At 38.5% G+C, this 20932-nt stretch overlaps 1 protein-coding gene across 6 annotated transcripts in view; it reads left to right on the top strand.

Moving 5' to 3' along the window:
* The window catches only part of KATNAL1 (katanin catalytic subunit A1 like 1), a 102681-nt gene extending 82071 nt beyond the window's left edge, over window positions 1–20610 (top strand). For all 6 annotated transcript variants that reach the window (XM_003826850.6, XM_003826851.4, XM_008952200.5 and 3 more), the window contains exons 10-11: window positions 12807–12933; window positions 14509–20610. In XM_003826850.6, the coding sequence (XP_003826898.1) occupies window positions 12807–12933; window positions 14509–14707 (326 nt within the window). In that variant the 3' untranslated portion in view covers window positions 14708–20610. The remainder of the gene's footprint in view (window positions 1–12806; window positions 12934–14508) is intronic.
* Window positions 20611–20932: the final 322 nt, after the last annotated feature.

Genomic DNA, 20932 nt, shown 5'->3' with positions numbered 1-20932 from the left:
GAGTTTCACCGTGTTAGCCAGGATGGTCTCGATCTCCTGACCTTGTGATCCGCCCACCTTGGCCTCCCAAAGTGCTGGGATTACAGGTGTGTACAGTGCAGTTTTTATAGACAGCATATAGTTGAGCCTTGCTATTTGTCCAGTCTGTATCTCTTTTTTGTTTGTTTGTTTAAGTCGGAGCCTCACTCTGTTGCCCAGGCGGGAGTGCAGTGGCGCGATCTGGGCTTACTGCAACCTCTGCCTCCCAGGTTCAAGCGATTCTGCTGCCTCAGCCTCCTGAGTAGCTGGGACTACAGGCATGTGCCACTATGCCTGGCTAATTTTTTTATATTATTAGTAGAGACGGGGTTTCGCCATGTTGTCCAGGCTGGTCTTGAACTCCTGAGCTCAGGTGATTCGCCCACCTTGGCCTCCCAAAGTGCTGAGATTACGGGCGTGAGCCACTGCACCTGGCTGTCTCTGCTTTTTAATAGGAGTATTTAGTCCATTTAAATTTAATGTAATTGGTGATATGACTGTGTTTAAGTCTGCCATCTTGCTATTTGTACTGTTTGTTTCTCTGTACCCCCCTTGCTAATTTCTTTTGGGCTAATTGACTGTTTTTACTATTCATTTTAATGCCATTATTGGATTTTTAGCTATACCTGACTATATTTATTTTAGCAGTTGCTCTAGCAATTACAGTATGCATCGTGCCAGCCATGTGAGAGCTACCCTTGGATGACTATAGTTCTGGTCCATGTATTAACTGTGACTTCCTGCGAGACCTTGTATTAGTCAGGGTCCTGCAGAGAAACAGAACCAACAGGTTGTGTATATATAAAGAGGTTTATTTTAGGCAGTTGGCTCACACGATTATGGGGGCTGGTAAGTCCAAAATCTGTACCCTGAGCTGGCAGGTTAGAGACCCAGGAAGAGCTGATACTGCAGTTCAGGTCCAAAGGCTATCAGGCTGGAGACCCAGGGAGAGCCAGTGTGCAGTTGAAATCTGAAGGCCATTTGCTGAATTTCTTCTTCCCAGTGTGGGCGGTGGGGGCAGTGTCACGGTTCAGTGTTGTGTTTTATTCAGACCTTCCATTGGTTAGATGAGGCCCACCCACATTAGGAAGGGCAATCTGCTTTACTCAAAGTCCACTAATTTAAATGTTAATCTCATTGAAAAACATGTTCACAGACACATTCAGAATAATTTTTCTTTTTCTTTTTTCTTTCTGAGATGGAGTTTCACTCTTGTTGCCCGGGCTGGAGGGCAATGGCGCAATCTTACCTCACTGCAACCTCTGCCTCCTGGGTTCAAGGGATTCTCCTGCCTCAGGCTCCCAAGTAGCTGGGATTACAGGTGTGTGCCACCGCACCTGGCTAATTTTATACTTTTAATAGAGACAGGGTTTCATCATGTTGGTCAGGCTGGTCTTGAACTGCTGACCTCAAGTGATCCACCAGCCTCCACCTCTCAAAGTGCTAGGATTACAAACATGAGCCACTGTGCCAGTCCCAGAATAATTTTTTATCCACTGTTTGGGCACCATTGCCCAGCCAAGTTGACATATAAAATTAACCATCACAGACCCCAAGCTAGAACTTTCTAGCTACGCCACTCTTAAATTCTTGGCACACAGAAACTTTGAGGATAATAAATAGTTATGTAAAGTCTGTAAGTTTTAGTAAAATTTTTTATTCAGAAATGGATAATCTACCACTTTATAGTTTTTGTCAGCTAATTTTAGCAATTGAATCATTTGTTTTTGTTAGCTACTTTTTAATTGTCTTCAGTGTGGGCCATATTTTTCTGCTTCTTCACATATCCAATAATTTTACTGTATGTGCTACATTGTAGGGATTACAGATTATGTATTTTCCTTTAAATAGTGTTCTGGCAGGCATTCAGATTACTGGCAGAACTAAGAAAAATCAGCATTCAGTTCTTCACTGCCTGTTGGCCAATATATGCAAACAGTTTTCTTTATATTCTGTCTCATTTTATAGTTGTTTACCATAGGGGGCAAGTTTGGTAACAGTTATTTCATCATGGCTAGAAGTGGAAACCTCACCTACAAATTTTGAAACTTAATTTTTGTAACATATTCCTTGATCACTTTTTTGACTAGACCCCAAGGCTTGTATAACATAATTACTTGATAGATTTTTTAGCTCACAGATTCCATCTTATATTATCTTTTCTGGCTGTTACTCTGTATTCTAATAATTTAATAATGTCATTACTTAAAAAGAAAACTTTTCTTTTTCTTAAAATAGTGCTTTATTTCGCTGGGTGTTGTTGCTCACGCCTGTAATCCCAGCACTCTGGGAGGCCAATGTGGGCAGATCACCTGAGGTCAGGAGTTTGAGACCAGCCTGACCGATATGAGAAACCCTGTCTCTATTAAACATACAAAAGTTAGCCAGACGTGGTAGCAGGTGCCTGTAATTCCAGCTACTCAGGCGGCTGAGGCAGGAGAATCAACTTGAACCCACGAGGTGGAGGTTGCAGTCAGCCGAGATCACACCACAGCACTCCAGCCTGGGTGACAGAGTGAGACTCCATCTCAAAAAAAAACAAAAAACAAAAAAAAGAATTTACTGATTGAGCTCATAAAATAATACGCTTATTTAAAGCAACAACAGAAGCAATTAGATTTAGAACCTATACGCCATGCTGGAATATTGCAACTCTGAGAATTAACTCCTTAATACCTGGCTCATACACAAGTTGAAATTCGAGCGGTTTTTTCCTTATTTGTGATTTTAAAAGTTTCTTCCCATTCTTTTTCTCTTCATCCATGTTTTTGTTTGTTTGTTTTTTTGAGATGGAGTCTCGCTCTGTTGCCCAGGTTGGGGTGCAGTGGCGTGGTTTCGGCTCACTGCAATCTCCACCTCCCGCATTCAAGCAATTCTCCTGCCTCAGCCTCCCAAGGATTACAGGCACATGACCCCACGCCCAGCTAACTTTGGTATTTTTAGTAGAGACGGGGTTTCACCATGTTGGCCGGGCTGGTCTCCATCTCCTGACCTCAAGTGATCCACCTGCATCCACCTCCCAAAGTGTTGGGATTACAAGCATAAGCCACTGTGCCCAGCCCATGTTTTGTTTTCTAAACAAAATATGTGTATGATATCTAATATATTTGAAAGTTTAATTTTACTACCATATTACAGTGATTATAAATAAAAATTGATACCAGTGGAGGGAATAAAATTTTTGCTGCTCGAACTGTCAGTCACATTATTCAAACTTTTGTTTTTTGAACTTTAATTCTTCACTATAATAAAGGGAGAAAAACATAAGTAGAAAATAATTGATGACAGCAAGTTTCTGAACTGCTAAGGAAAGCTTAGGTATTAGGGGAAAGACATACTTTATATTGGTATAAATGTAGGAACTCCATTTCCTTTGGAATTATAGAAGAAGAAAATAAACACGGCTAAGAGGCTTCCTTCTAAACTTGTTTTTCTTTACGAAAAGTTTGTAACAGTTAATTACTTTGGGGTGCTTCTCTTTGTTTATTGTGGATCTGAAGGTGTGTACCTTATGATCATGAAACCTGGGAAATGCTTTTTCCCCAAGGGGCTCCCAAACCAATAATTATAATTAGAACTCCATTCTTTTTCTTTTATCTATATTAATTCATCAACAAGTGTTCATTTAGCTCTTTGCTATATGAAAGACATTTGTTAGGAACTGTGGGAATATAAATAATGTTCATTCCTTGTTGTTAAAGAACTGCTTTGGAAGCCAGACATATACTTACCCTAACTGCGGTAAAACAGTGGAATGCATGAGCCAAGAGCTCTGCACAGTATTTTTGGAACGGACAGGGAGGAATCCCAAATTCTGACTGGTGTACTTAAGGGAGACTTCATGGAGGAAGTTGCATTTTAACTGAATTTTCATAGAGAAAAGTAGAATCGAAGCCATGGGTGCTTGAAAATGAATAGATAGATAGGTTTTGGGGCTGGAGCCACCAGATAGGATAAAAAGGCCTGGAAGAGATTAAACAATAAATAAAATTTAAGAAGATGAGAGATCTGAAAAGAATGATTTTGGAAATCCAGGGTAAAATTAATGGAAATAAAAGTAAAATGTATTAAAATTTAAAAAAATTGGACATTTTATGAACAAAACCAACTGTGAATAAGAATTTTTATTTGAAAAAGGCAAAGATTATAAGAAACAGGATAGATGAAATCAGAAAGCCATCTAATGTAATTAGATGTAATGCCTCTTTATATAATTTCCATAAAGAAATACCCATATTTCTTTAAGAATTAGAAATTGGTGGTAAGAAAAGCCAATATATCACTTACTCTTGCAGTTAACAAACCACTCCAAAATTTAATGAGACAAAATAATCGTATTATTCTCACATCGGATGGGGCACAGTGGAGATGGTTTGTGTCTGTTCCATGATGCCTTGGGTCGTGGTTGGGGGTGACTCCACAGCTGGGGCCTGGGATCCTGTGGAATGTCTTCATTCACAAGCCTAGATCTCTGCTGGGCCATGTTACCTGTGGCCTTGGGATATTTGGATCTCATAGATGGTAGCTTAGTGCTCCAAATGTGATTGTTCCACTGGATAAGGTGGAAATGGCATCGAATTTTATGAATTACCCTTGGAGGTTATGTAATGTCCCTTCTGCTCATACTTCTGACATTCTCAGGCCCACACCAATTCAAGGGGAGGGGAATTAGACTGCCTCTGGTTTGGGGAGTGGTAGGGTCACATTGTAGAAATGGGTGTGGGATGAGAGAGAACTGTTACTGCTGTCTTGGTAAATACAATTTGCTGTAGTCAACAGAAGGCAAAATAATAGGCACAAGTGAGTTCTAATGTTCTTACCTTAAGGCTCTTTTCATTTTAAGCATCTAAATTATGGCAGCAACTACCTGTTGAGCCCAATGTACTCCTTTCTCAACCTCTCTTCATTTAGTTCTGTTTTGCTTTTAGGCTGACCTCCTAAACACCAAGGCATTATAGTCCTTTCAACTCGGGGTGACTCTGACTTCCTATTACATCAGGGTCAGGATATATATATATATATATATATATATATATATATATATATATATTCCTTTTACTGCAAGTTCACATCTTATGTATCCTATCTGTGTCTATTTGCATCTATCAGTATTTTATTGTATTTTTCTACTTACCTTTTTCCCCCATTCTGCTGCACGCATGCTTCTTCCTACTTCTGTGTTGTTATCTGTGGTACTCCCATTTCCCAGGTTCTCTCTTCCCTTCTCTTTAAATTTTACTGATTTTTCAAAGCCGACGTTACAGCATGTGGACATCACGCAGTCTTCTCGCCCTGGCCTGTCTCGTGTCCCCAGGTGTTTCATCTGGGTTGGTGATTTCCCAGATGTCCCTCAGGAAAAGGACACTTCTGTCTCCCCAGAGTCCTGTTTGTTGACTGACTGGTGGTGGGGGCTGTGAACATTTATTGAGTACTTACCATGGGCCAGGCTTTGCATGCATCAACTCACCTAACCGTCATGACAGCTTTATAAGGTAGATTCTGTTCTTATTTTACTTAGGAAACTTGAGGACCCAGAGGCTAAGTGAGAGCAGGCATGTGAGTCCAGAGCCCAGATAGGCAGGCCCAGAATGTAGTTGTTGTCTCCTGCACTGGACTGCCTGTTATATTCAAGAGGAGTTGTATAAGGAGTGTATGATTCCTCTAACAACATTTATTTAAATTTAGAATGTGTGTTAATTTTGTGATACAGGATTGGCAGTTTGTTACACTATGATTAACAACACATTAATCCCTTGTTAAATCTTTTCACAAGCTTATTGAATATCAATTCAGTTTTTTTTTGAGACGGAGTCTTGCTCTGTTGCCCAGGCTGGAGTGCAGTGGCGCGATCTCAGCTCACTGCAAGCTCCGCCCCCTGAGTTCACGCCGTTCTCCTGCCTCCCCCTCCCGAGTAGCTGGGACTACAGTTGTCCGCCACCACGCCTGGCTAATTTTTTTTGTATTTTTAGTAGAGACAGGGTTTCACCGTGTTAGCCGGGATGGTCTTGATCTCCTGACCTCATGATCCTCCCGCCTCGGCCTCCCAAAGTGCTGGGATTACAGGCGTGAGCCGCCGCGCCTGGCCATCAACTCAGTTTTATGGAGCTGGTAAATCTTAAGAATATTCTAAAAAATTACTGACATAACCAGTTTTAAGTTACTTGTTCCCCACCCCCCTGCCACCAATCACAGTTACTAGGGAAACAGAATATGCTTTCTGCTAAGCTTCAGTACCACTAGGTCCTCACTTACGAACAGGTTTATGTATGTTCATTTTAAGTTGGCTGTCTGGAACTTTGTTTCAGTGGGAGAATATATTAAACTTTGTGTTAAGGATCTTAGGCCAGGCACAGTGAAACGTTTGATTTACACATACAGTGGTATTCTAATATTGGGTCTGTAAGAATGAAAAGGGGTATTTGTTCATTGTCATTCACTGGCTCTATGTGGAACATTGTGTAATGATGCTCTTATGTTAACATCAGTTCTTACCTGGACATCAGGCGCACATCAGCCTTCTGTATCGGTAGGCACAGGAGCTTCCTCCCCTCACCCCTTTCTCTCCCTACCCCTCCTGCCACCAGCCTGACTGGAGGACTTCTTTGGCTCTAAACCACATGTTGAGCAGGTGTACTCCCTGCGAGCCTGTTGGCTGGGATCAAGGATGGGGGCTCCTGGGATTAGGGAACTGTGGAGGTAGAGGTTTTCCAGTCCTGCCCTTTCTGTTTTCTGGTAATCCCAAATCACACCTGCTTGCTGCTTTTGGCACTGCTCTGCTTGGTCTCACTGTGTGTTTGTGGTGTGTGAAACATAACTCAATACAGAAACAGTTCCTAAAATGTTTAGTTTATCCAGTAGCTGGTGAAGCAGACAGCCCTGGTACCCGCTCCAGGAGAAGTGGAGCCTACCTGGAACTCAGCAGCTCCCAGCGTGTTCCCTCCCAGCATGGTTCCTTCCTGCCCTCTGCTGGGGGTCACCACCTTTCCCTTACAGTGATTTGCTTTTATGGAGATAATGTATTGCTTTTCCATATAATTTCATCACCTAACAATGTATCCCCAAGCAAAGTTTTACCTCCTTTTAAACTTTACATAAATGAAATCATACTGATTGTGTTCATTTGTATCTTGCCTCTTTTGCTCAATGTATTTTAAGATTTATCCATGTTCACATATAGATGCCACCTCACATTCATTTTTGTTACTGTGTGGTATTCTGTCATATTCGTTTGCTAGGGCTACCATAACAAATATCAAAGATTGGGTGGCTTAAACAACAGAAGTTAATTTTCTTTTTTTTTAAATTTTATTATTATTATATTTTAAGTTTTAGGGTACATGTGCACAATGGGCAGGTTAGTTACATATGTATACATGTGCCATGCTGGTGTGCTGCACCCATTAACTCGTCATTTAGCATTAGGTATATCTTCTAATGCTATCCCTCCCCACTCCCACCACCCCACAACAGTCCCCAGAGTGTGATGTTCCTCTTCCTGTGTCCATGTGTTCTCATTGTTCAATTCCCACCTATGAGTGAGAACATGCGGTGTTTGGTTTTTTGTTCTTGTGATAGTTTACTGAGAATGATGATTTCCAGTTTCATCCATGTCCCTACAAAGGACATGAACTCATCATTTTTTATGGCTGCATAGTATTCCATGGTGTATATGTGCCACATTTTCTTTATCCACTCTATCATTGTTGGACATTTGGGTTGGTTCCAAGTCTTTGCTATTGTGAATAATGCTGCAATAAACATACGTGTGCATGTGTCTTTATAGCAGCATGATTTATAGTCCTTTGGGTATATACCCAGTAATGGGATGGCTGGGTCAAATGGTATTTGTAGTTGTATATCCCTGAGGAATCTCCACACTGACTTCCACAATGGTTGAACTAGTTTACGGTCCCATCAACAGTGTAAAAGTGTTCCTATTTCTCCACATCCTCTCCAGCACCTGTTGTTTCCTGAGTTTTTAATGATTGCCATTCTAACTGGTGTGAGATGGTATCTCATTGTGGTTTTGATTTGCATTTCTCTGATGGCCAGTGATGATGAGCATTTTTTCATGTGTTTTTTGGCTGCATAAATGTCTTCTTTTGAGAAGTGTCTGTTCATGTCCTTCGCCCACTTTTTGATGGGGTTGTTTGTTTTTTTCTTGTAAATTTGTTTGAGTTCATTGTAGATTCTGGATATTAGCCCTTTGTCAGATGAGTAGGTTGTGAAAATTTTCTCCCATTTTGTAGGTTGCCTCTTTACTCTGATGGTAGTTTCTTTTGCTGTGCAGAAGCTCTTTAGTTTAATTAGATCCCATTTGTCAATTTTGTCTTTTGTTGCCATTGCTTTTGGTGTTTTAGACGTGAAGTCCTTGCCCATGCCTATGTCCTGAATGGTAATGCCTAGGTTTTCTTCTAGGGTTTTTATGGTTTTAGGTCTAACGTTTAAGTCTTTAATCCATCTTGAATTAATTTTTGTATAAGGTGTAAGGAAGGGATCCAGTTTCAGCTTTCTACATATGGCTAGCCAGTTTTCCCAGCACCATTTATTAAATAGGGAATCCTTTCCCCATTGCTTGTTTTTCTGAGGTTTGTCAAAGATCAGGTAGTTGTAGATATGTGGCATTATTTCTGAGGACTCTGTTCTGTTCCATTGATCTATATCTCTGTTTTGATACCAGTACCATGCTGTTTTGGTTACTGTAGCCTTGTAGTATAGTTTGAAGTCAGGTAGCTTGATGCCTCCAGCTTTGTTCTTTTGGCTTAGGATTGACTTGGCGATGCGGGCTCTCTTTTGGTTCCATATGAACTTTAAAGTAGTTTTTTCCAATTCTGTGAAGAAAGTCATTGGTAGCTTGATGGGGATGGCATTAAATCTATAAATTACCTTGGGCAGTATGGCCATTTTCACGATATTGATTCTTCCTACCCATGAGCATGGAATGTTCTTCCATTTCTTTGTATCCTCTTTTATTTCATTGAGGAGTGGTTTGTAGTTCTTCTTGAAGAGGTCCTTCATGTCCCTTGTAAGTTGGATTCCTAGGTATTTTATTCTCTTTGAAGCAATTGTGAATGGGAGTTCACTCATGATTTGGCTGTTTGTCTGTTATTGGTGTATAAGAATGCTTGTGATTTTTGTACATTGATTTTGTATCCTGAGACTTTGCTGAAGTTGCTTATCAGCTTAAGGAGATTTTGGGCTGAGACGATGGGGTTTTCTAGATATACAATCATGTCATCTGCAAACAGGGACAATTTGACTTCCTCTTTTCCTAATTGAATACCCTTTATTTCCTTCTCCTGCCTAATTGCCCTGGCCAGAACTTCCAATACTGTGTTGAATAGGAGTGATGAGAGAGGGCATCCCTGTCTTGTGCCCGTTTTCAAAGGGAATACTTCCAGTTTTTGCCCATTCAGTATGATATTGGCTGTGAGTTTGTCATAGATAGCTCTTATTATTTTGAGATACGTCCCATCAATACCTAATTTATTGAGAGTTTTTAGCATGAAGGGTTGTTGAATTTTGTCAAAGGCCTTTTCTGCATCTATTGAGATAATCATGTGGTTTTTGTCTATGGTTCTGTGTATATGCTGGATTACATTTATTGATTTGTATATGTTGAACCAGCCTTGCATCCCAGGGTTGAAGCCCATTTGATCATGGTGGATAAGCTTTTAGATGTGCTGCTGGATTCGGTTTGCCAGTATTTTATTGAGGATTTTTGCATCAATGTTCATCAAGGATATTGGTCTAAAATTCTCTTTTTTGGGTGTGTCTCTGCCAGGCTTTGGTATCATGATGATGCTGGCCTCATAAAATGAGTTAGGGAGGATTCCCTCTTTTTCTATTGATTGGAATAGTTTCAGAAGGAATGGTACCAGTTCCTCCTTGTACCTCTGGTGGAATTCAGCTATGAATCCATCTGGTCCTGGACTCTTTTTGGTTGGTAAGCTATTGATTATTGCCACAATTTCAGCTCCTGTTATTGGTCTATTCAGAGATTCAACTTCTTCCTGGTTTAGTCTTGGGAGGGTGTATGTGTCGAGGAATTTATCCATTTCTTCTAGATTTTCTAGTTTATTTGCGTAGAGGTGTTTGTAGTATTCTCTGATGGTAGTTTGTATTTTCTCACAGTACTGGAAGCTAGAAGTACAAGACCAAGGTGTAGGCAGGGTGGTTGCACTCTGGGGCCTCTCTCCTTGGCCTATAGGTGGCCATCTTGTCCCGGCGTCTTCATGTGGTCTTCCCCTTAGGGGTTTTTGTGTCCTAACCGCTTCTTCTTATAAGGACACCAGTCATGTTGGATTAGAACCCACCCATATGACCTCATTTTACCTTAATTACCTCTCCTGTCTCTAAATACAGTCACATTCTGAAGTACTGGGGGTTAGGAGTTGCCTAAAAATTTTGAGGGACATGGTTTAACCCATACCATCTATTATGTGATTATATCAAAATGTATCCATCATATTGTTTGGTGGACATTTTAATTATTTCTTGTTTTAGGCTATTATGAACAGTGCTACTGTGAACATTTTCATACATGTATAGTGGTAAGAATGCCAGAATGGAGCATTCCATCCTAGGAGTGAATTGCTAGGTAGTGCCGCACAGCTGCAGTATTAATAGATGAATTCAATATGTTTTCCAAAGTGCTTGTGTTGCAGGATCCTTGGTGGCGCCTTTGCTGGAGTTTTGCTTGAGCCCAGCGTTCTGACCACTGGGCCTGGCAGGCTGAGCTCGGCTGGAGCTACTGGCCCTGATCCCATGCCGGCCAAGGGCAAGCCAGGCACAGAGTGGTGAGGGGTGCATGAGCAAGCAAGCACCAGGGTCCGGCCACTGTGCATTGCCAGGAACGCTGGCTATTGGGTAGTCTGACTTTTTCTTGCTGATTTTTAGAAATTCCTTAAATATTCTTGATACAAGTCTTTGGTTGCTTATATATGTTACAAATATCTTCTCAAACTCTGTAACTTATCTGTTTTCACTGTGTCGACAGTATCTTTTGATGAATAGAAGTTCCTCATTTTAATGTGGTCAGTTTATCAATCGTTTCCTTGTTGATTTTTTTGAATATATGTCTTGAGAATACTTCCCTGACGTCATTGAGATATTCTTCTCTGTTATAAAATACTTACAACTTTGCATTTAGATGTAATATATCTGGCACTGATTTTTGTGCACAGTATGATGTAGGACCTGATTTCATTTTTTTCCCTGTGGATAGTCAGCTGTTCTTACATCATTAATTGAAAAGACACTCCTTCCCCTCACAGCCTGAACCACCTCTGTCATAAATTCAGTGTCTGTAATTATGCTTCGGTCTGCTGCTGGGCACCCCGTTCTGTACTATTGATCTATTTGTCTATTTCCACAAGAGGGTCACACTGCTTTGAGTCCTATACCTTTGTAGTAAGTCTTAAAATCTGATAGAGCATTTCTTTCCACTTTGCTGTTGCTCTTCCAGAGCATCTTGGCTGTTCTTGGTTCTTTCCATTTCTGTGAACATTTTGGTATCTGCCCGTTAGTTTTTACAGATAGACCTTTTAGGAGGATCTTTATTGGAATGCTTTGGCTGTATAAGATCAGTTGGGGGAGAATTGTCAATTTCATGAAAGACAAAACAAAATGAACCAAAAAGTAAACACTGGGGAACTGTTTTAGATGAAAGAAGGTGAATGAGACATAGTAACTGACTGCAATGTGTTATGGTTTGTAAAAGTTATAAAGGCTTGGGACAAATAGGGAAACTTTGCTTTGAATTGTGTATTAGACGCTAATATTCCAGTATTAAATCTCCTGATAAGGGTGAGAAATGCTATGTCTACCTTTTTTCTTAGGAGATACATGCTGGGGAATTTAAGGTGAAGTGTTGTGATGCCTGCAGCTAGCGCTCAATTCAAAAAGTTGAGGGAGGAGAGATGAGGAGCCAGCTAGAGTGATAATGGCAAAATGTTAGCAATTGGTGAATCTCAGTGAAAGGGAAATGGGTATTCATTGATTTTCTTTTCCTGTATATATGGCATTTTTCAAAATAAAAGTAGAAGAAAATTAAATTTCATTTTGTATCTCAGGAAATAGTAGAGCGCCAGATAAACTAGTAATGCATTATCTTAGTGTGCTGTGCTAAGCAGATTTGCCACTAAAAGCACTAGTGAAATGGCAAGCATGATTGGTTATTTTAAAAATTCTCTAGTATGTTTGAACTTATTCAGTTCACATTTAAATCATACTGGAACAGCAAATGTCTGTGGGCTGGCTCTCCAAGTAAAAAATACATTAATGAGCTTTTTGTGCCAATTACTGATTTTCAGGAAATGTTCTTTAAACTACTGATAAGAGTTCTGGAGATCCATGTCATACTAACAGGTGAGCAAAGTAATTCATAGGAGTTACACTTGATGCAGTGTAATTTTGTAACACCAGGCTAAGTAGTTTTTTTTTTGAGAAGCATTTCCGGTGCTTGAAAACTGATATTTATATTTTTCATGAAGAATCTCAGATTCTTTGTTCTCATAGTAGGTATCTTCACAGTCTTTAAAGAAAACCTAGGTGGTTTTTGGTGTTTTTTTTTTTTTTTCAATTTTTAGTTACTGCAACAGAGGCACATAGGAATTTAAATGATTCCATGAGTCATGCAGTGAATTGGTAATAATACTAATGGACACACAGTTATTGACTCTTCTTTGCATTGGCCTCATTTTTCCCCCAAATGTTAATATGTCATTTCTCAGCAAAATTATTTGTAAAGTAAAACATCTAACAACACCACCAAAATCTTGTAACAGCAAAAGGAAGAGCCGAGCTTCTGAAGATCAACCTTCGTGAGGTCGAATTAGATCCTGATATTCAACTGGAAGATATAGCCGAGAAGATTGAGGGCTATTCTGGTGCTGACATCACTAATGTTTGCAGGTATTTTTTTAATGATCTGTGATTTTAGACATTAGTTATAGACTTCGCAGGAGGACTGGTCTTAAAGTCAATGTAGTTAGCCCAGTGTAGTTAGACATGAAAGCAGCTACCCATTTCTTTGAAATGGTTTCCCATTTGTCCCTTTTTTTTTCATATAACTTTATTTTTCATTGTGAGATGAAAATTATATAGCAGTGGTCGTTGATGTTTTTGATCTTTGGATTTTTAAGAAATTGTTGTGTCGGTGGCTTACGCCTCTAATCCCAGCACTTTGGGAGGCCGAGGCGGGTGGATCATGAGGTCAGGAGATCGAGACCATCCTGGCTAAAACGGTGAAACCCCGCCTCTACTAAAAAATACAAAAAATTAGCCGGGTGTGGTGGCGGACACCTGTAGTCCCAGCTACTCGGGAGGCTGAGGCAGGAGAATGGCATGAACCCGGGAGGCGGAGCTTGCAGTGAGCTGAGATCACGCCACTGCACTCCAACCTGGGCAACAGAGCGAGACTCTGTCTCAAAAAAGAAAAAAAAGAAATTATTGTGTCTAACTCGATAATAATGACTTTGACAACCTAAGATTAGTTTAGCTTTGTGTTGGAGCCTTTCTGCATCAACCTAAAGTAATATTATTTAGTTTTTGTTGGCATTATTTAAACACATGCAAATGAGCAAAAATGATCAGCGTAAGCTGGGGAAGATACACGTTTAAAATTTTTTCAGTTTAGCGACATCATAATTTTTAGACAGTTCCTGTCACTCTGCAGTTATTTTTTTCTTATTTTTCTAACTGCACTTAAATTGACTTTAGTAGCCTTTCTTTAAAGCCATAGCATCTGTTTTTCTCACCTTTTCTGCTCGCATTTTTCCCATGTGCATCCAAGTTTAGTGGCATACAATAAGGTTGCAATAGTTCCTACTGCTACTATAGCAAAATATTTAAGAACTTGACATTTTTGTTGGCTTGGCCTTCCTAATAGCTTTTTTGTGATTATGAATTATCCTTTTCTTCCAGACCTTCATATTTATTTATAGTTGGTCAAAGAGAGCTGCACATGGGATCAAGAGAAGCCAGAGTTTATGCCTTCAGTTGCCTACAAATACTCCATGTAGGGAATTCCATGTCCACTATATGTGGATATTCATGTTTCAGAGGGAGTGATTCGTGTCTTTATTCCTCTATTTAGGCTGTAGACAAACTGTTCTGTGGTTTGAATTATCTTAACATTAGCCATATGTTCATTTCCAAGTGTACAATTCAGTATTTCAAAATTTGACTTCAGTTTCCTAAACTTCTTGGCTGTCTTTGAGGAGCAAGTGGGGAAAAGAAAATTCAGTACTATTCGAGCTTAACTTAGACTTTTAGGGTTCATTAACTATACATTTCATGTTTTTGGTTATTTGCATCCTGTTTTAACTTCTGCTGAACCCCCAGGATGTTTCTTAAGTGGAAAATTCTAAGAAGCCTCATAAAAACATATAAAATAATCTTTTGATTTTTTTTTCATAACTTTGTTACAATTGAAAGAGTTTAAAACATGTGCAAAAATTACTGTTGACTGATTTTGGTATTTTTTAGGGATGCCTCTTTAATGGCAATGAGACGGCGTATCAATGGCTTAAGTCCAGAAGAAATCCGTGCACTTTCTAAAGAGGAACTTCAGATGCCTGTTACCAAAGGAGACTTTGAATTGGCCCTAAAGAAAATTGCTAAGTCTGTCTCTGCTGCAGACTTGGAGAAGTATGAAAAATGGATGGTTGAATTTGGATCTGCTTGAATTTCTGTCAGCTCTTTAATTTCTGGTATTTTTGTTGATAAAATACGAGAAATTCCTGCAATTTTTAAAAAACAAGTTTGGAATTTTTTTCAGTGGAGTGGTTTTCGCTTAAAGGAAAAAAAAAATCTAAAACTGCGAAGAATACTAAATGTAGTTGAGAAATAATTGATGGCGAGAGTTTGCTAGTCTCCCTCCCCGGCTTTGTGCTGGTATTCCACGTATTCCTGCATTAATATTGCACACCCAAACCAGTCTATCAGGGAGGCTGAAGAAAGGGCGCAGTGTGATATTTTAGGAATACAGAAGATTTAGAAATACCCCTATTTCTCATTTGCAGTTTTTTTTTCCAATTCTGTGCTCTGTCAACATGAGGGACCTATCTATGTATGTTGACTTTTAACATCAAAATTGGATTTGTGTCAAACATTCATTGTTAAGAGAAGAATGACAGTATATTTTGGAGGAAATAATGAATTTACTAATTAAACCTTTAGAATTTATGACTTACTGTTAGAGTCTGTCATATGGTTAGAATTTTTACTTCTGCTACCCCTGCCATTTCTTCTGCTAGCTACTTAATAATATCTTGAGCTTTATTGAGGAATATTCTCACGCTCTGTGGTATTTGAATCATTTTGCCAGGTCATTTCTCTGTCTTTAGTATTTTTTGCTGGTGCTTCTTACACTTAATATGGAAAGGTGGGAAGAATATTACTGCATTAGATGTAATTCTTCATTCTAGACTTCCAAGTTTGTTTTCACTTTTTTTTGTGTGCGTGAAGGAGTCTGTGTCACCCAGGCTGTGTAGTGCAGTGGTTGATCTTGGCTCACTGCAACCTCTGCCTCCTAGATTCAAGCAATTCTCCTGTCTCAGCCTCCCAAGTAGCTGGGATTACAGGTGCGCACCACCATGCCTGGCTGTGTTTTCACTTTTCTTTCAACATGTTCAACCAGATATATAGCCATTATTTTTCTCAGCTCCAGCATTGTTTGATTTTTCTTGAGTTTGATTTTAGTATTTGAGATAAATACTTTTGCATTCTAAACAAGTCCACTCTCTGTGGCTAACACAAAACAAATGAAATCTTTATTGTTTTCCAAACAGCTAATTTAACAAAACAGCATCATACATAGTGAATGATGTTCATTGGAAAATTCTAAAATTTGTCCTTGTCTAGGTTGAGAACTTTTACACACACTAAGATAAAGATAGAAATCTGACATGCTCACTCAATTCAGCAGGAATTACACATTAGAAAGAAGCCAGAAAAATAAATGGCATATATCCAATCACAAGTAAATGATCCTGGCGTTAGTTTTTATGATTACATGTGTCTCATTAGGCAATTTATGCTTTAATGGTCAAGCTTTTAAAAATTTGTATTTGATAACATCCTGAATTCTCAGTTTCGAATAGTGCCTACTGGTTTAAAACTAAAAATAATACAGCTTTTTGGACATTTAACCAAGATACTAAGAAGGTTTTTTTTAAAAAAAGAGATTTGATTATTTTTCCCTGCTAAAAACTGTAAATGCCTTATGTTCTTTTCAGATAACTTAAGTCTGACCTAAACTCCAGTATTCATCTGATGCTGTAAATTGCCCTTCTTTCTGAGACACAGATTATAAGATGCCAGATCATAAGACATCATGATTTTATTGTAATTGAATTCTTCCTAAAAATTGAGAGGTTTCCTTTTATTAACTTTTAAAATAAAGAAATAAGTAGTTTCATTACGATTATTTTGCGAACTATTGCCAGTCAGAAATGCACTTTTTTTTTCCCTGAAGTTTTAGGAGCCATCACTAAAACATTAGTCTTGTGATTGTTAAAACTTGTTTGTAATGGGTTGGTGCAAAAGTAATTGTGGTTTTTCCATTACTTTCAATGGCAACAACCGCAATTACTTTTGCACCAGCCTAACAATAGTTGATTAGTTAGACTTTTTCTGGGTTTTGTATTGATTATCTTGGTGTGCATTTAATTATTTTTCTGAATTCTTCATGGATAATGACATAGTAATTGTGATTCTTTTAATACCAGTTAAGCAGTATTTGGCAACTTAAACTTCCTAGGAGCCTAACTTTACTATGTTAAGTGAGTCAGGTGTGCTTTTTATTTCCCTTGTTTCTCATTTTGCCCTGTCAGTGGATGGTAGATGCTTTGTATATCTTAAATCCCTTAAAGGATCTTAAAGACATCCCTCAGGTGTTCTATTTAACTTTTATTTTATTTTATTTTATTTTATTTTATTTTATTTTATTTTATTTATTTATTTATTTTGAGACTGAGTCTTGCTCTGTCGCCCAGGCTGGAGTGCAGTGGCATGATCTCAGCTCACTGCAACTTCTGCCTCCCAGGTTCAAGCCATTCTCCTGCCTCGGCCTCCTGAGTAGCTGGGATTACAGTTGCCGCCACACCCGGCTTATTTTTTTGTATTTTTAGTAGAGGCAGAGTTTCACCATGTTGGCCAGGCTAGTCTCGAACTCCTGACCTCAGATGATCCGCCCACATTGGCCTCCCAAAGTGCTGGGATTACAGGTGTGATCCACCGCACCTGGCCCTAACTTTTAATATACAACACACACACACACACACACACACACACACACACAATTTCAGAAGACAGTGTGTTGCCTTACCCAGAATGAGTGCTAGGATTACAGGCGTGAGACACACACACACACACACATACACACACACAGAGTCTTTATTGCAGAAGACAGTGTGTTGCCTTATAGGCGTGAGACACACACACACACACACACACAGAGTCTTTATTGCAGAAGACAGTGTGTTGCCTTACCAGAATGAGTGCTTGGATTACAGGCGTGAGCCACTGCGCCCAGCCCTAACTTTTAATGTACATCACACACACACTCACACACTCACATACACACACACACACACTCTGACTGTCTTTATTGCAGAAGACAGTGTGTTGCCTTACCCAGAATGCGATTGAATTGTTTTGCTTCGTTTTGTTTTGTTATTCAGTGTTGCGGTAGCAGATGCATTATCAAAGGAAAAATATTTGGCTCCTTTAATTCCTCTGAAAACATGAGTATTTTGAGTTCTGCAGCACAATGACTGTAGGACTAAGCTAAGTCTGCTTTGCAGATATCTGATCAGATAGTCCCTTCATTCTGTAGACGTGTATTGGTTGGTCCAAGACACAGTGAGTAGGAGCTCTGTGGACCAAGACAAAGCTGGACTAGAGAGTACAGTTCAAACTTGGCAGTTTCTCTAACGACACTGTATAGCTTCTGGCTTCTACTACTGAAACAAGAGTTTAGATCACTGATGGAGAGGCATAGTAATCTGTTTGTGCTTTGGAAAAATATATGAAAGTTTTTTTCCCTTATTTTTTGCACTTTAAATCTGTTTTGAAATTAGAACTGATATACATTTGTTTGAATAATGTGTAACTATTATGGATCTATTTTAATGAACAATTTTTACCATTTCCCAAGCTGCCTGTTTATTATAAGCATGACATGTTTACTATAAACCTTTTGCCCGCATAATTTCTTTTTTTAAAGGAAATTAATATTAGTAAAATATATCAAACACCTCTTTAATGGAAGCTGCAACCTTCTAGTGATCCAAGTAGACAATAGATGGTGGCATCACAGACTTTATCTACACACTTTCGGGTCTGACCACTACCTCCCACAATACCTAGCCATTTTGGAAGGGGAAAACATGCGGTGGTCTAGCTGTATAGCTCAGGGCTTAATTTCAGCTTCTGAGATTGTGATGTCATATTTCTCTCTCAAAACATAGGCTGAAAGCACGAATTACTCAAAAAGTAAGCAAACCAATACCTGGTGAATCCATGGACAGTCATACACATACATCAGGGGAAAATATGTGTGTACAACCCAAATTTACAGTATGATTGTCATTCTTTGACTTTGTTTTGTATAGCCTGACTCTGTTGAACATGAAATTATTAGTACTCTAGGTTTTGGACAGCTTGAGTTCATTTGAATTCCTTCCTTAGGAATAAGTTTTTATATACACTGCTAAATGTGTGATGAGAATCATAAAACACTAACCAGCTGAGGTAGCTGTGATTCACTTTCCCCCCACCCTAACTTGAGATAAAATGAAGGACTAGGCAAGTATTTCATGTTGTGTGAGTGGACTTCGGTTCCTTCAGTATTGTCTAGGTTATTGAGTCTTTCTTTGCCTAATAGTGGATTCCCACTCTTAAGATAACTTTTATTAGTGATAAATCAGTTTAGGGTATATTCTGTATGACAGGCATAAAATGTTAAGGGTGAATGCTGGCCTTTTCCAAGAAAAGGCCACCTTAACTTGTATGAGGAAAAAATCCTAACTATTCTCTTTTTTGTATCTTTTTTTCCTTAACTGTTTTGATTGTATATTTTAAAGAAACCACTTAATTTGTGATGCACGTAATATTTGTGTGAACCTGAGAATATGTCACAATAGAAAAAAGCAGAAATTATACTTAGGGGACATGTTAGGGGGGTAAAAATATTTAAGCCTCGAATGTTTTACTGTCATCTCCACTAACTATTTTTACAGAAAAAGCTAAAAACTCTGTTGTAATTATTGTAAGTTTACTTATTTATACTTTTAAATTAGGCTTTTCATACTTATTTAATTTTTTTGACATTTGCTTTTAATATTTGTTTCTTAATGTGGAAATTGTGTATTTTAATAATCAAATTCTTAGGATAATAGATATATTTTTAAACATTCACCTCATTAACAAATAGATCTTTGAATTTTTATTAGGTTTTTTGGCTCCAGACAACTGTTTAGCTTTAATGATATTTCTAAATTCCCAGTGACTTATTAATAAAAACAGGAAAAATATTTAGGTAATGTCATAAAATTTATTTTACCTTTCTCATTTTCTGAGAAAATAAATGAAAAAAGCCCTAGATATTGCTTTATTACCAACAGTGTGTAGGTTTTTGTACATATGGAAATTTGACACAAAAAAATAGGGAATTTGTGTACAGAAGTTTCCCTCTTATAAAAGGACTCCCATTTGATTGTTCGAAACTATAAAATGCACTTTTACTTTACCATATCTGAAATGACAAAATATCGCCCTTTGGAAAACCTGACTCTTTGCACGTGTAATTCCCAGAGTCTACCTCAGTTAACCAGGCTTAGTTTTAGGCAGGAATGAATTGAATTAAATTCAGTTCATCATCTATGCAGATTTGTTTCTTTTAAGCACATCCTTCCCTCCTGCTGTTGCCCTCCTCCCATTAACTTTTCTTTTTAATCTTGAAATTGTTTAAAAGATTCCATCTTTCTTTCTCTAGCAAAGTGTTTGTATTCCAAATAAGGCCTCTGTGAAATGTCTGAATTACTTTTCCCTTCTTTGTTATGGTCAGCTTCATTATTTGGATGTATTGCATTCAAAGCAGCAGTTCCAAACATAACACACATCTATTTTCTTAGAATTTTGTAAATACAAACTAACCTGATGACATTAAAAATTGTGGATCCTACACGTTCCTGTGTTCATTCTCTAAAAACCTGAGTAACTTTATGAAAACACACAAACCTGGAAAAACGTCACATTTTGGTCACATTTTTACTGACAAATGTATATTCATATGATGGTACGGCAGCAGGGAGTGGCCCCCAGTTAACATGGCTGTGAGTGGACACAGTGTCCAGCAGGATCACTGCATGTTATGATGACTTGCAAGTGCGTTGTTAAGACTTTTGTTTCAGTGTTTGTCTCCCAGTATTTGAACCTAATTTAAAGAAAAAGACGTTTCCAAGTTGTATTTATTAAATGTGTTTTTCCTTACCTTTTGTGCTGCTACTTTGCTAATCTCATTAGCTTAGCTGTGTTTGTGCATAGGTTATATTTGGTAATAAATTTATAGAGTGTTGGTTGTCATCGCTTTCTTTGTGGTTCATTTTGATCTATAGTCACGGGTGCACTTCTTGCCACCAGTGGGAGCAACAAACCCCTCCCTAATAAGGGATGGCTTTCCCCAGATTTTTGTTCTCATAAAATCACATATTATAAACCTGACATTTTGTATTTGCTGTGCTTATGCCAATAATTTCAAGGTTGATGCAGGTAAGATGTGTGTTTTTTCAGTTAATTCCAACTGGCATAATCAATACACTTGTCTTACTTGTGTAGCACCATTGCAAAGTAGATGTTCCATATGGTGCATTTTCTAGATGACTAAGTCTTACTTTATGACCTCCTC

This window comes from Pan paniscus, chromosome 14, assembly GCF_029289425.2.
Source record: "Pan paniscus chromosome 14, NHGRI_mPanPan1-v2.0_pri, whole genome shotgun sequence".
NCBI classification, from domain to species: domain Eukaryota; kingdom Metazoa; phylum Chordata; class Mammalia; order Primates; family Hominidae; genus Pan; species Pan paniscus.
The sequence above is the reverse complement of the archived record's forward strand: the minus strand, read 5'-3'. Positions and strand labels throughout refer to the sequence as shown.